The sequence below is a fragment of the Carex rostrata genome, chromosome 12, assembly GCF_964058835.1.
Source record: "Carex rostrata chromosome 12, lpCarRost1.2, whole genome shotgun sequence".
NCBI lineage: Eukaryota > Viridiplantae > Streptophyta > Magnoliopsida > Poales > Cyperaceae > Carex > Carex rostrata.
In genome coordinates, this window is record NC_135929.1 from 2,301,873 (window position 1) to 2,316,563 (window position 14,691).

The 14,691-nt window shown below is 34.5% G+C and overlaps 1 protein-coding gene across 3 annotated transcripts; it reads right to left on the bottom strand.

Annotated features, from left to right (window-relative positions):
* Positions 1-1,389: 1,389 nt before the first annotated feature.
* Positions 1,390-11,350, bottom strand: SCD1 (stomatal cytokinesis defective / SCD1 protein (SCD1)). 3 transcript variants are annotated; one of them, XM_078311786.1, is made up of 31 exons: positions 11,046-11,350; positions 10,428-10,521; positions 9,858-10,059; positions 9,386-9,527; positions 9,189-9,289; positions 8,968-9,031; positions 8,754-8,867; positions 8,445-8,665; positions 8,141-8,195; positions 7,965-8,054; positions 7,680-7,875; positions 6,544-6,667; positions 6,389-6,452; positions 6,098-6,142; positions 5,868-5,943; positions 5,568-5,641; positions 5,443-5,493; positions 5,195-5,352; positions 5,051-5,104; positions 4,887-4,944; positions 4,721-4,804; positions 4,344-4,563; positions 4,067-4,254; positions 3,497-3,561; positions 3,286-3,409; positions 3,000-3,181; positions 2,823-2,894; positions 2,347-2,507; positions 2,177-2,218; positions 1,877-2,094; positions 1,390-1,748 (listed from the first exon to the last, which is right to left on the bottom strand). In XM_078311786.1, the coding sequence occupies exons 1-31, from the start codon at positions 11,220-11,222 to the stop codon at positions 1,653-1,655; spliced, it is 3,612 nt and encodes a 1,203-aa protein (XP_078167912.1). In that variant the 5' UTR covers positions 11,223-11,350; the 3' UTR covers positions 1,390-1,652. The 3 variants fall into 3 exon arrangements, with proteins under 3 accessions (XP_078167912.1, XP_078167913.1, XP_078167914.1); XM_078311787.1 differs by lacking the exon at positions 4,721-4,804; XM_078311788.1 differs by lacking the exons at positions 9,858-10,059; positions 10,428-10,521; positions 11,046-11,350 and having other exon boundaries at positions 9,189-9,308; positions 9,386-9,524.
* Positions 11,351-14,691: the final 3,341 nt, after the last annotated feature.

The window sequence follows — 14,691 nt, forward strand, 5'->3', positions numbered from 1 at the left end:
AGTTTTTTTTAAATATTATATTATTATATTATATTATGATTTTATATATATTATATTATTTTTTGTTTTTTATATTATATTATTATTAATATACTTATATATATATTATGTTATGAATAGAACTAGTTTAGTTGTGCTTAAGCTCACCAGAGTGTATGGTGAGCTTAACTCCAAAACTTATTAAATCGGTTTCAAATGACGAATTCAAACCATTAGAATCTACCTATCTTGCGAGTGATGCGTCTACATGTGAAAATTTTAAACAGTTGAATTAATTTAGTATAAAGTCAATCGGTCAAAATTACAAGGTTAATAAATTAATTTTAGTGCATTTATTTTTTGAACGCTTTTTTACCGCTTGACTTTATACTAAATTAATTCGAACGTTTAAAACTAGGGTGTTCTTAAGCTCACCAAAGTGTTTGGTGAGCTTAACTTCAAAATCGATCAAATCGGTTTCAAATGACAAATTCGAACCGTTGAAATCCGCCTATCTTACGAGTGATGCATCTACATGTGAAAATTTTAAACGTTCGAATTAATTTAGTATAAAGTCAAGCGGTAAAAAAGCGTTCAAAAAATAAATGCACTAAAATTAATTTATTAACCTTGTAATTTTGACCGATTGACTTTATACTAAATTAATTCAACTATTTAAAATTTTCACATGTAGACGCATCACTCGCAAGATAGGTAGGTTCTAATGGTTTGAATTCGTCATTTGAAACCGATTTAATAAGTTTTGGAGTTAAGCTCACCAAACACTCTCGTGAGCTTAAGCACAACTAAACTAGTTCTATTCATAACATAATATATATATAAGTATATTAATAATAATATAATATAAAAACAAAAAATATAATATAATATAATATAATATAAAAAACAAAAAATAATATAATATATATAAAATCATAATATAATATAATAATATAATAATATAATATAATATAATATTTAGAAAAAACTTTCAAATCCTGGACGGGGTTACATAACCCGTCCGGATTTTTTTTTTTTTTTTTTTCTTTGATCTGGGACGGGTTGAAGCATACCGTCCAGATTTTGTTTTTTTTTTTTTGTTTTTTCCTCCGCTGAGTTTAACGCTAACTATTAATTAACCGGACGGGGATAATTAGACCCGTCCGGTCGGACGGGTTTACACAACCCGTTCTACTCAGTTTTCGACAAAATCCAAAAGTTATGTTGTATTTCAATATTTTATTTATTTATTTTCTATTAATAAAAAAATCGGACCAAAAACGTCCAGGCCAAGCCAGCTATCAAATCCATAGACAAGTAACATCACACCTAACAAGTAAAAGAACAATAATTAATACTAAAGTAAACAACCAATAAACTAAATATATCCTACTAGGAAACTTCCACAAATTGTAAACAAAATTAGTTTAAATAACATATATTCCAAAATGACTGTTCCTTTATCTTATCTCTGTGTTCCTAGTTTACTAAACCCAAAGAGGAATTTCCACATGTACAAGTACAAAGCCAATGAAAAAAAACAACAGAATGAATATAATAAAGAAATAGTTACAACTAATCTTTGTACACAACAGGTTCCAGTCTCTTGCGTTATGTATGCCTATATAATTCCATTCCAACTTCAATACAAAACTCTTATTATGAAAAGATTACTAGATGTTGATGGTAGCATCCCATAACCTCAGCAACCCGTTTCGGCCACCACTGCAAATCCTTTTTCTATCCAGATCTGAAGCAATGCATCGTACCTACCATAAATAACAACAAATATATATAACATAAACATTTTGTCCTCCAAAGTTTATTAATTGTGTAATAACATATAATAACATAAGAGAGGTCCCTCAGTCCCTATTTATAAGAAAAAAGCAAATACCAGAGCAGGGGTCTTCTGAGGTGTACGGTAGAGTTGCCAATTTGAAGTTTTAGAGGGGGTTCCCGAGAAACTTGCACCAACTGGTCTCTCTTGGACCTTATGGTAAAGTGACATCGAGTTGTCAGCGGCACCTATTCCCAACCAATTTTCGCTTGCAGTTATTGACAGAATAGAAGCCGAATGCATTGTCAGATTTTTCACACACTTCATCCCACCCCCTGCCATGAAAGCTACATGTATTAGATTTAAGGAATAAAAATTGTCATTCACATGAGCATACATACAACGTAGCATGTTTACCTGTTTCATTTTCCCAGAATCGTATCAGCCCATCACTCGAACCTATGTGATTTACATAAAAATCAGTTTGCTATTAGCTTTTATGTGAATCGCATAAAGTCGTTACTTGAACAAATGAAAAGAACAATTCAATAAACAATAACAAATATTATGAGCCAGGAAATACGAACCCGTGATAATCCCTCTGTCAGAAGGAGAATACTCGACACTGATAATGGGGCCTGCATGGCAGGCTAACACTGCCTCACAGGACCCTCTATTTAAAGACCAAACCCTAGCTGTCCAATCATCGCTTCCTGTGAGAATAGTATCCCCAGACATCCTCAAAGACCTTCATAAAAATTAAGACATCAAATAAGATACTGTACTAATAAAGTACATTTTAGTAAAAAGTAACAACATCAAAATACTGCCCCAATGCATCTTTTTATAATTAATATACTTTTCAATTTAATGTAGCTTTATTTTCTTGTAATTTTACTAACTTCCTGTTCCGTATGATTATATTCTTGTAATAATTCTTTTACTAATCAAAACACATGTAGTTGTCTAAATTTCCACTTCCAGAGGCAAATTATTACGTCCTTATGATTTAGCATAAGAATAGATTCTTAGCTTGTTTGTTTTAATTGAGATAAGATACTACCGTATCCATTTGGTGTGCCCTTGGAGTTTGTACATCTGCTTCCCGGCACGTATGTCCCACACATTTGCCACGCTGCCAATACAAAAAGAATAGGAGACCAGAACTCGATAAGCCAATTTCCGAATAATTATAATCATGCTACAAGTTAAGAGATATAGAAGTAATATATTAGCATACACATCTCTGCCAGCAGCAGCTAAGATTCCATTAGAATCGTCATATTCCATGCAAGAAATGACACTTGTACACCGGCCAACTGTGGCCACACATGTGTCAGTTCTCACATCCCACATTTTCACTGTGCCATCATGCGAGCCTGTAAGAACACGCTCCCCTGACAGCATCCTCGCACAAGTAACCTGTGTAGACATCATGTTTAAATTATGCACTTTCCAAAATTTAGATACTTAGTTACTTTCAGAAATATGCTAATTAGAATTGTTATGGAAGATAAGGTACTTACTGATCCATTATGACCCTTTAATTCTTCTAACAGCTTTGATGTCTGTTTATCCCATACTATAACAGATTGATCATCAGACCCTGACACGACCTTACTACGATCTGAGCTGATTGCTCTGACTGGCCTACAAGAATTAAAATTTCAAGTTTATGCAACATACTAAAGGCTCGTGTAATAGAAAAAAAAGAATCAGATTTTTTCAGTTTCATACCTGGTGTGTCCTTTAAGTGTGGCTCGGAGTTCAGAACCACGCATGCTAGGATCCCAAATTTTCACCTGAAGAAGAGAAGTTTTATGAAAATGTTAGCCAAAGCCATGACATATGATTTACAAGAGGATAAGGCTGATGTTTCTTTTCTTTTTCCCAATTATGACATCAGATACTTTAGTGCCATCTCTCACAATAACCCAAAACGTTCTATATCCATTTGCAATTTCACCCAATGATGAGAACCAAGGTTAAGTCAAGGAGGAAATGGCTAAATTGCCCATGAAATTTTGGTAGTATATTAGTAATTCAACCAAGCTGCTTTATAAGCAGTTAACCACTTCACCCAAATTAAAGCCAACTATACGTATCTCCTTGATTCGACTTTAGTTAGACTTTGGGCTTATGAAGGCAATGCTGATGCAGCTTATCAGAGAGATGGGTAAAACAGTCAACATTGATAGAATGTAAAAGATGTCATCTTTGAAACAAAAATGATGGGTTATGTCAAAAAAGAAAAGAAAAGGGAGAAATGATGGGTCAGTTTGCAAAAGCATCTCAAAAGAGACTAACAGAGCAATCAGTGCTTCCACTAATGAAAAAGCCAGCATCCTCACGGTCACCAACAAGGTCCCAGACCTCCCTTCGAGTGACGCAGTGTAAGGCAGTAACGGCGCCCGTGTGGCCTCTTAATGTCCGTATATTTGTCTGTACTTTCCTTTGCTCTCCTTTTGCAACAGCCGCCGCCACCTTTGCATCATCTAAGAACCATTTGAATTAAATTGTTAGAGAGAAAGAGAAAGTAGTATTGACGAGGCCCTTAAAAGATAGCATTGATGTGTAGACATACTGGTCCGGCTGAATGAAGAGGCACGCAAACTTTTCTCTCTGGTAAACATGCTTTGCATCCAGCTGCGGCCCAGACCAGAAGCTTCAGCAGGTTGGCTCTCATCAGAGAGTGGATCCCGTGGCGAGGTCATGCCCATTGCGGGGGCCACCTTTCCAGGAGAGGGCCCCCAGTAGCCCGCTCGTAATTGTTGAAGATGAGAAAGTACTGCCCTCAAGTTAATCTAACAATTGACAAGGAAAAAGGACGAAAACTGTCAATATTTAGAAAACAATATTTTTTAACAACAGAAACTCGAGCACAACTGTGCTGACTCATCTTAGCAGTCATTAAACCAAAAGAAAAGAGGTGAATGCAAATTAGAATATGAGGTCACTTACAAGCTGGTTAGAGCCCAGTTTGTTTTTTTCAGCAATTTTCTCAATAATGTGCCATGCATCAGTATCAGGAAGACCTAATCCAGCCTATAATATTTTGCAAAGAAAAAAAAATTAGTAAGAAATTAGGGGTTTGAATAGAACTAAAATCTCAGTATCAATCAAGTACCATGTGAGTAGCTACTATAACCAATTGAGCAGTCCAAAGGGTTAAGTCATCAGCCGACCTGTCATTTTGTACCCAGAAAATTGATGTAAATAATATAATATATATTATTTTGACTTGTGCAGATAATATCAGGTAGGTGAAAGAGGAGATAATCAGTATCTTACTTGTTATTATCTAATGAACGCTTCATTGAATAATCAAAGTAGCCATCCCAGAACCTACAAACGAAGCAAACTAGTAGTTACAAATGGCCCAATGGTGTGAATTGGGGTTGGTTGGGGGGGGGGAGGGGAATATTAGTTTTGTACCGTAATTCTTCCCATATTGAAAGAGAAAGAAGATGTCTTTGTACAAATTCTGGTACATTATTTGAATCCTTCCGGTGCATCTCAGCAGAGACTTCGAGTGCATCCATTACAGTTGCCATGTCACTGCGAGATACCGCACGATTGATTGCCGTCTTCAGCTGTTTAATTTACATATGAAAAAAGCTTTAATTATAAATCATCAGAACTTACATTGCTTAATTTATCAGGAGAAGGTACGAGAACCAAACCAGTTCTTTAACAGCAATGAATTGCTCGTCTGTCAACCGACATTGCCATCCCTAAGATAAGAATTCATGTCAGAAGAATGAAATTTAACTCAAAAAAAATTATAATAATTGTTTCTTAAAAGTACCGCAATAATGTGCTCCCTTATACACTCAACAAATCCACTTCCACCAATACCTTCTGCGTCAGACTCGATTAGAGCTGCACGCAACAAATTCAAAAAAATAGTGTTAGACAAATCAAAAGAGTGGATAATGGTATTTTTTTTTAATAAAGGTTGGAGGTCAAACCACCCAACTATTTAATATCCACAATGGATCCCCATCTGGGTTTCAAACCTGCGACCTCCACACGGAGGGCAATGCCTTTGCCACTAGACCAAAAGTGAATAACGGTACAAATCTATCATAAATGATAAATAAGTTACCAAGAATTGTGCCGTATTCAAATGATGAAAGAGGATCATCAGTTGGTCGAAGTCTGAGCAATTTCTCCCATAATCCCTAGAAAGGAAAAAAAATGGTACTTCAGAATTATTCAGTTTTACCAACAGTTGAAGCTTGATCTTTAGATCACAATTCACAATTACAGCCGGGGTTAGTGATTGGGATGGGAACAGATTTAATGGCACAATTATTTAAAAAAAAAATTGTTTACCTGCAGCTTTACTTTGATATCCAAGACCATCCTTAATCTCTCAGCCTGTACACCAGATAACGAGGTTACTGTGATAGGCAATCATTTTTCTAAAAAGCATTGTGAATTCTGGATTCATTCATCCATAGTAACCTTTTTATTCTTAGAAGTTGAAGTGTTGGAAAATTCACTTTCGGAGTGCCACAATCAGCAGAAATAAAGTTTCATAGAAGTAGAACCCAAAATAAAATATCTGATAGAATCTATATTGATAATGCTAAAAAAAGAAAGATATCTGTATCAGGCATGTACCTCTCTTTCCATGGCACTCATCTTGTCTAACTCCGAATCACCATGACCTACCACCTCAGCGTAGCTGATAAATAAATCATTAGTATTAGAGACTTTAGACGAAATAAACATAAAATAAAAAGAAAATCAAATATAAGTAACAGATGGTTCAGTACGTGGGTTTCGCCTTCTCATTGAATGCCTCGCTTATTGAAGCCAGAATAGATCGCCTCTTCTCTTCTTGTTCCTCTGTTCTTTCATTAGCTGGAAAGCTCTTGTAAACATGTTTTCTATCTGGTTCTGCCAATAATAAAATAGCCGTCTTAAGATTAAATCTCTCACATGGGATAATATTGTATAAGACTTCAGCATAGAGCTTGATCTCTTAAATGAGATGATGCATATTTTAAAATCAGCCTAACAGTTCAGGGCTTCTGCATAGAAGTTCATGATATGTGCAAACTATTTTTTCTTCATGTATTAACAGATGTTATCTAGCTACATCAATGTGATGGTTGTTTATAGTTAAAAGGTTAATAAATTTATTATCAATGAAGAAGTCAAGACAAGCTTTAGTAAGTTCTTTCTTTTTGCTCAACTTCAGTTTTACAGTTAGATGCTGTTAACAATAACGCATGAAAAATGTTGGCACTTTTTTTCTCAAGTACAGTCAATATAATTTTCAAGAGATCTGCTACCATGAAAGAAAAAATGCAACGAGAGGAGATTAAATTGGGGGAGACCGTTGAGGAGCAGAATTTAATTGAAGAAGTTGAGGGGCTGGGCTTAACGGGCAAAGACAAGGGACAGAACCCGTTAAGTAATTGTGGCTCTCTGACAGATGGGGCCGTATTCATTAAAAAAGGAGAGGAACTGGAGTTCCAAATGGAGAAGGTGGGTGAGAATTTTGCACAACCGTTTGTTGTTCGCTGACAATTGCAGAAGCGGTTAGAAGTTGTTATTCCACATCACCTCTTATGGCTGACGTGTCAACAGAGAATTAATTTTCGTTTTTCTGTATCCATTTCATTTACTTTTTTTTACGAAATTGATCGCCTCTATAAGGCAAACTCCTTGGTGGAGAGAGATTATGTTTTTAGTTGTAAAATGGGCGAATTGCTGTGATGCATTCGACTTGATTTTGCTTGTCAGACTTTTCCATTTCCTGGGAAATTAATACAAATTAGCTGTTCTTCTTTGCTTGATTGTCTCTTTTCTATTTCTACACTCTCTCTATTCTATCTCAACGATCTAGGATCGTTGCAAAAAAGCAGGGCAGAATTAACCTAATTTAAAAGAATAATTTGAAAACCTGTTGGTCCTGCTTCAGGTTCTGATATTGTAATAATCTCAGGATCTGACAATTGAGAGGGGAAAATGGAAAGAGGGTTTTGACCCCTCCCGGTTGCATCTTGTAATTTATCGAGAAGGTTAATAGTTTTCTCCTCTGAGTTGTGACATCTTTCCACATAATCCATAAAACCTTGAGTCTCCAAAAACTGTGCTAGCTGTAGCAAACAGAAAATAACAAAATCATCTACCAGTGCACAAAAGTACTATTTGTTTTAGCCGTATAATTAGATTATGAATTTTTTACCATGGACATGGGGTCTACTGGTTGTTTAGTAGTTCGAGAACGCTTTTTGAGAAATGCTTGAGAATTAAAGCCTGTTTGTGTTGAGTTATCCTTGGAAAAGAGAAAAAAAACGATCAAATGAAAACAGGAAAGACTATCATAAGATCATTAGTACAAAAAACATATGATTGACTTACAAGAAAATTGCGGTATCCACTCAGGATCATAGCAAAAAATCTCAAGAATATCATCCTACAATACAAGTATCATATATAAGAAAACTAGTATTTATGAAGTAAGCCTATGGGCTTTTCCTCAAAAAAAAAAAAGTATTTATGAAGTAGAGAGCCTTTATATATTATTACTTGCAGAATGAAAACTGAGAGTGCTCAACTTACCAGGATATTCTTGTCCAAAACATGCATGGAACAAACAATACAAAGTATAAACTATAGACGAAACAGAGAGTACAAAAAGAAAAAATATTAGAGATTTTATCACCTTAAATGAAAATCATGCTCATGGCACCATGGCTTGGCATTAGATTTGAAAGATTGGTCGGCCAGACAGCCAGAGTGGATCTTCATTAAATCAATCTCAACCACATTCGGTTGAAGCAGCTTCAATATCTCATTTCGCAGGAAACTGAGTTCAGGATCTGGAATAGGCGGTATCTCTTCTGTCGTTGTTATTCTGTTATATTCTAGATCCACAACCACTACCTGCATAAACAGATAAACAGATACAAACAACCTTTTAATCTATTAAAAATGTAAATAAAGATAGAATAGCTAGAGATAAAAATCTTACACCATCCATTGTTATGCCATAGGTGTCCACCCCTGAATGAAGCCCCATCATGTATGGAGTAGGGGCATCAATGTAATCTATCCCACTGAAAAATATCAGTGGGATGTAAACATGCTGTGTTAGAATTAAAAAGAAATTATTAAACAAGTGAGACCTGCTTGTACATAGCTGTTTAAAGCAACATAATACATAATTGATATAGACTAATGCTGACCTGCCACCTAAGAGGATAGATCAAGTGGCAAATGGCTTCTGACACTAGTGTCAACAATGTATACCTGAATTTTGTACACAAAATATGCATAAAATTAAGAGCAAAGAAACAGAAAAATGAGAACTTCAGCAGCATTCAGGAGGATTGTAAAACAACTACGAAATGCAGCATATGTAGTATAAAAATCAAACCAATAAGTTGAAACAAGAAAATTGAATTACTTATTTGATCTAAGCAAAATCCTTCTCTCAAGCAGTACAGCAGTAAAAAGCTGGATTAAATTATCTACATCAAGACACTGCGCCAATGGCTGGAAAGATATCTGCATAACACAGATCAGCCTGGTACATAAATATTTACACAACTCAATAAAGTGAGAAAACAATAGGGAAAATAAATGTAAGGTCGGAAGTTTTACATCAGCATGGGGAAGTGTTTCCCTTGGTGGGACCTCCACAGAGAGAAGGCGGCTCTCTATGGTAAACAAAACTCGGTCTTTGCCGGGCGTTGGTAAAGGCACTTTTGACACCATATAATTTATTGTCTCCCATATCGGCTTGCTGAAATAAGATGAAAGTCAAACCCAAAGTTAACCCAAAAATGATGAAATTGCCCCCACAAACGTTCATATTAACTCGTTCAAATTGCTCAAGAACCAATGCAAACAAATTTTGGACCTCCTCCAGACTTAGTCTAGTTTAACATTCAATTAGTAAAAAAAATACATCTATTTCACTGCTTCACAAGTATCTCAAACATTGTTTCATGCAAGCTGGTACCATATGATATCTTAGTTGGTAACTGAAATTACTTGTAAAATTGGATGTATTTTGCAACCTAAAAAGAGATACAATACTAAGAAGGAGAAAAGTGCAATTTAATTTGTTTACCTACAACCAGAAGAAGAAAAACATATAACAAACAATTCTTCAAGAGCTTCTCGAAGGATTTGGAAACCAGGCGAATGCGAGACAAGGCAAATGCACTTGTCAGCAAATGAATTTGTAGGAATCTTATATGCCTCCGCTATATCTTCACATATTGGGTCACGGAATGCAATGCAACTTACATAGCATTTTGAACCATCTCCCTCTGAGAGTAATGTAAGGTTAAATTAATCAAATGGTGAGGAATATAAAAAGTTATTTGCAAGAACCAGTATTATCATACAACCCAGCTCGTTAGGATATTGGCCTGACTAGGTTAGTACCATAAGTTACATCTCAAAAATGCACCAGTGTCCGAAAACAACCCAATATGGTAAAATACCCTGGTACAGGGGCCAACATAACTAATCTTTGGTTTCTCTGTCCTACTAAGTTTTCAAGTTCACCCTTGACATATTAACTTAATCCAACAAATACAGAACTACAAAGTCCACAGACATAGGAACAAAAAGGAACCTCTTACAATACCTTTCTTAACTGGTATCTGACATAAGCATTATGAAAAAGTTGTACCTGTTAAAACAATTGGATAGCTCCGTGGATAACTTGTAGGATCTTTGGGGTCGAGCCCATAAGAATATATTGCTACACCAGCTGGCAACACGCACTACAGGCCAAAGATTTAGTCAATTGAGCGCAATAAAACAAAAGGACAGTCCATCAAAGTGCAATTAGAAACTTCAGGTTACTTATCTAATATTAGTTCCTCAAGCTTACATAAACATTACCGATGTATGCTCCGGAGATCACCATACTATGATTTGTTAGGTCGCATATGGAAACATCAATGCCATGTTGTGTTTAAACCATTCAATTTCCTCTAATAAATGGTACTAACTATAATGAACTAAACCTCCAGTATATCAAATAGCAAAATCAAATGTATCGACTGGGTTCAAACTAGAAAAGGCTGTTCTTGTTTTTTATTGGAGAAAGGGACAATTTCCCAAATTTTGGGTTGTATAAGAACAGCAATGCAATAAAACAGTACTTGCTTCATGGTTTTATAGATCAAGTTCATCAAATGAATGCTATTGACCATCTAAATTTATCTTAAGAGGTCCAAATGTCCAAATCAACAGCCAATTAATGAAAATTTAAAAAAGTTTGAAATGCGTGTGAGTGAGTTACAGTAGGAAGCTGAGGTGGAGGTGGTGGATATTCGCCATGATTAGAAGAAGGAAATTGATCAACAAACGAAGGCATATACATCACTTCATTCCCTTGATATCCCTTCACATTTTCCAGTGACATTATTTCAGGCCCCATGCCACACACCACGAAATACTCAAAAATACGGCTACACATCTTCCCTGTGACTTCACTTACGCGCAACTCTGCTGCGCGCCTCTCAAATTTGGTTTGGGAGGGGTGGAAATGGAGATCTGTGGCCTGATTAGAGAGAGATGGAAGGGGAGGAAAAGACAGCGGTTGGTGCTTGAGAGAGGAGGTTTGACACAACTTCGGTCTACGGAGTACGGACAGAGAATGGTTGTGAACCGCGCACCACTGCAATTGGGCCTTTAACAAAGTCCAAGCCCGTGTTAAATTCTTTAATTATGGTTTCTCTGTTATATTTAGGATCCGTTCTTCAGCCCGTTATGCGTTTTTTACGTTATTTTTTTTTTTCTTTTTGTTTTCCTTTTGAGTATGTTTCTTAAATCATTTTGATTTTGTATGAATATGATACATTCACAATTAATTTATTTCAGAAGGAGGTGAAAACTGACAAAGTATTTTATAATATTTTTATTATAACAGGAACAAAATGATGAAACGTTGCCTACACATTACAAATTGAGCATCGCAATTCACCCCAGAAATCTAGCTTTTGATGAGTTAGAAGTATCAAATGGAGTTGATATCCTCTACCTTTTTGTTAGAAAAATAAGATTTTGTGATTTCAAATCAGACCATACCGATTAAAACGAACAAACTAATACGCATTAAAAGAGATCCTGGATTCTAAATTGGATTGATCTGGTATGTACAGGTATCCAATGTAAAGATGCGGTGTGCCATCTATTATGCAATGTTCTATCTGACAATTCACTCGATAATATATATATCCTTTGGTTAGACATTCTAACTGCTTGTTTGAGTTGACTACACTTTAGTCAATCTAGTTAATAATATATATATTTTTTAAATATATATCATATTCATACTTCCTAAGGAAACTGAAGTATAATAAATAAAAATTAAACAGGGTTAGGCTTTAAACATCCAAACAAAAAGAATATAATATCCTTCTTTTGTAGCTTAGCAGAGAATTGCTATAGATGAAGTACTGTAGCATGAACACGGATATAAATGCCCAGCATGACAACGATCTGCATAGAAGTAAAGCAGCTTTTTTGTTTAATTGTTACCTATATACCTCTAGAGGTCTCCGGAAATCTTTTGGCTGATTTATCATTATAACATCCATGACTCTGGTGTTCAGCCCAGTATAGTGAAATGGAATACACATTGCAGTAGTGAATAACAAGATTTACAGATGATTAGTTCAAATTAAACTGTGCAAGATGTGAGAACAAGAAAAGGTGGCATCCTGACTGGATCAGCTGCATTAATATTGCAACCAACAGCTGTATTAATAATACTGCAAACCAACTGCTAGACTAGAACTAATTGCTCTAAAATAAAGAAAGGAAAAACATTAATTTCAGGGCATCTAACTGAGTGGCTTTCGAGTTTCGATTCATACTGGTACTTGCAAAAGTGATACTGACAAGTGGATTGCCACCAGCTGCCAGTAATGTCCAGGCCACCTAATTCAAATCAGCTGTGTTGTCCAATGTACTGTGATATCAATGGTCTTTGAATATGGTAAAATCAATTAAACAGTGACTAGATAAATACCTCTTTCCGAAGAACCTCGTCAAGCTTCCCTTGTCATCAGGAGTCGTGTCTTTGTCATTCCAGCTGTGCCAAACAATTCCTCATTGCAGAGTAGGAAGTTTGAAGTTATATGCATGAAAAGACCTTACATTTATGAAATTCAATGAAATATTTTCTTCAATTTGAAATATTGGCCAATACCATACTGAAAGTTTGGAACAACCCATAAAGTTAAAAGATTATGAAGGCACACACAATGAAAGTATGATTTACATGACATATTACCAGTACACATCATTTTCAAAAAAAACACCATGCCCAACATGATTTTGGAAGAGGCGAGCGCCTAATTACAGGTGGGCAGCCGTTCTTAAAAAAAAAAGGTATAATCTACCGAAAAGAATAAGCAATTCAAGGCAAACTCTTGGTTTTTGTCACAATTTATATAATAATACACCAGGGTTTGGTCTCAGTTGTTTCTCCTCACATAGTTAGCTAAGAATATATCCGATTACAAAAAGGAGTAGGGTTAAAATGCCCCACTGTTTTAGTACCCATTATGCTTCAACATCGTTATCTCTATTTTCAAAGTTTAAACAGTTGATTCAAACTACTCAATATGATTTTTATATTAAAATGTGCTTGGATACAAAATTTTACATTTTTTGAAATTATTTTGCTATTATTTAAGATAGGTACAAAATTACTTTTCTTATAAGATTTTGTATCATTCAAAAATAGTGATTTTGTATGTCTCTAAATAATTAGTAAAAAAAATTATAAAAATTATAAAATTTGTCATACAAGTACATTTTAGCATGAAGATCATGTACTTAAACGTTCAAATTAGTCATTTAGATTTTGAAATCGAGATAATAATGTTGAAGCGTGATGGAATACAAAACCAATAGAGTATTTTAACCCTACTCAAAAGATATGATCGATTCAAGGGGTGGAGTTTGTAGCCTGGGGGCAGCAATTGCAATCCCTTGCCTATTTTTTTTAATCATTATAAACATATACTTCAAATTTTAATATAATTATAAAATTATATTTTGTTCTAAATTTTCTCATATCCAAATAAATATTTTGGTTGCTCTTTTGAATCGATTTCTTTTACTAACAATTGAATCAAAATCTCATTATATTATTAAAAGGGTTAATATCTCATATGTCCCTCAACTGAGTTTGAATTTCTTATTTCTCCCTCTAGAATTTAATATATCTTATCATCCAACTCTTTCACATATTTCTTATTTCTTCCTAACAGAGATAAAAACAAATTATTATAGTCAAAAGATACAAAAATAGAGTTAATTTCTTATTAACCCCTAAAACTTTTTCACTTTTTTGTGCAACAATATATGTCCTTTTTTTCTAATTATGTAAGTAAATTTTGACGGACCTACAGATAAAAATTCTAATTAACTACCGTACGAAATATGACTTTCACGATCATAATAAAAACGACCACATAACTTTGATTCAGAAATGGCTTGTTCATATTGACTATAGTAGTTTGGAGGGGTCCACTTATATTTTTTTTTTGTGACACCGAATTACACCCTATATTTTCAAAGTTTTTAAAGTTCAAACAGTCGATCAAAATCATTGAACGTGATGGATATATTAAAATGTGCTTGCAGATCAAATTTTATATTTTTTTTATTTTTTTACTATTTATTAAGTATTTTACAAAATCGTTGTTTTCAAATCATTGAATTTGTGTACCTATCTTAATAAATACTAAAAAAAATGTAAAATTTGATCTGCAAGCATATTTTTAATATATTCATTATATTGAATGATTTAGATCGACTATTTGAATTTTTTAAATATAGAGTGTAATCTGATATCACAAAAAAAAATGATATAAGTGAATCCCTAGCTCCTCCAGTAGTCTGCTACATATTGACTATAGTGATTAAAATTG

What these genes read in the sequence shown, in the direction of transcription:
- SCD1 (XM_078311786.1), bottom strand. Translation starts at nt 11,222, where the DNA reads ATGTGTAGCCGTATTTTTGAGTATTTCGTGGTGTGTGGCATGGGGCCT. An exon ending in GGGCACACCAAATGGATACG is followed by an intron (nt 2,508 to 2,822) that starts GTAGTATCTTAT and finishes ATTTTTATGAAG; the next exon opens with GTCTTTGAGGATGTCTGGGG. An exon ending in TGACAGAGGGATTATCACGG is followed by an intron (nt 2,219 to 2,346) that starts GTTCGTATTTCC and finishes TAAATCACATAG; the next exon opens with GTTCGAGTGATGGGCTGATA.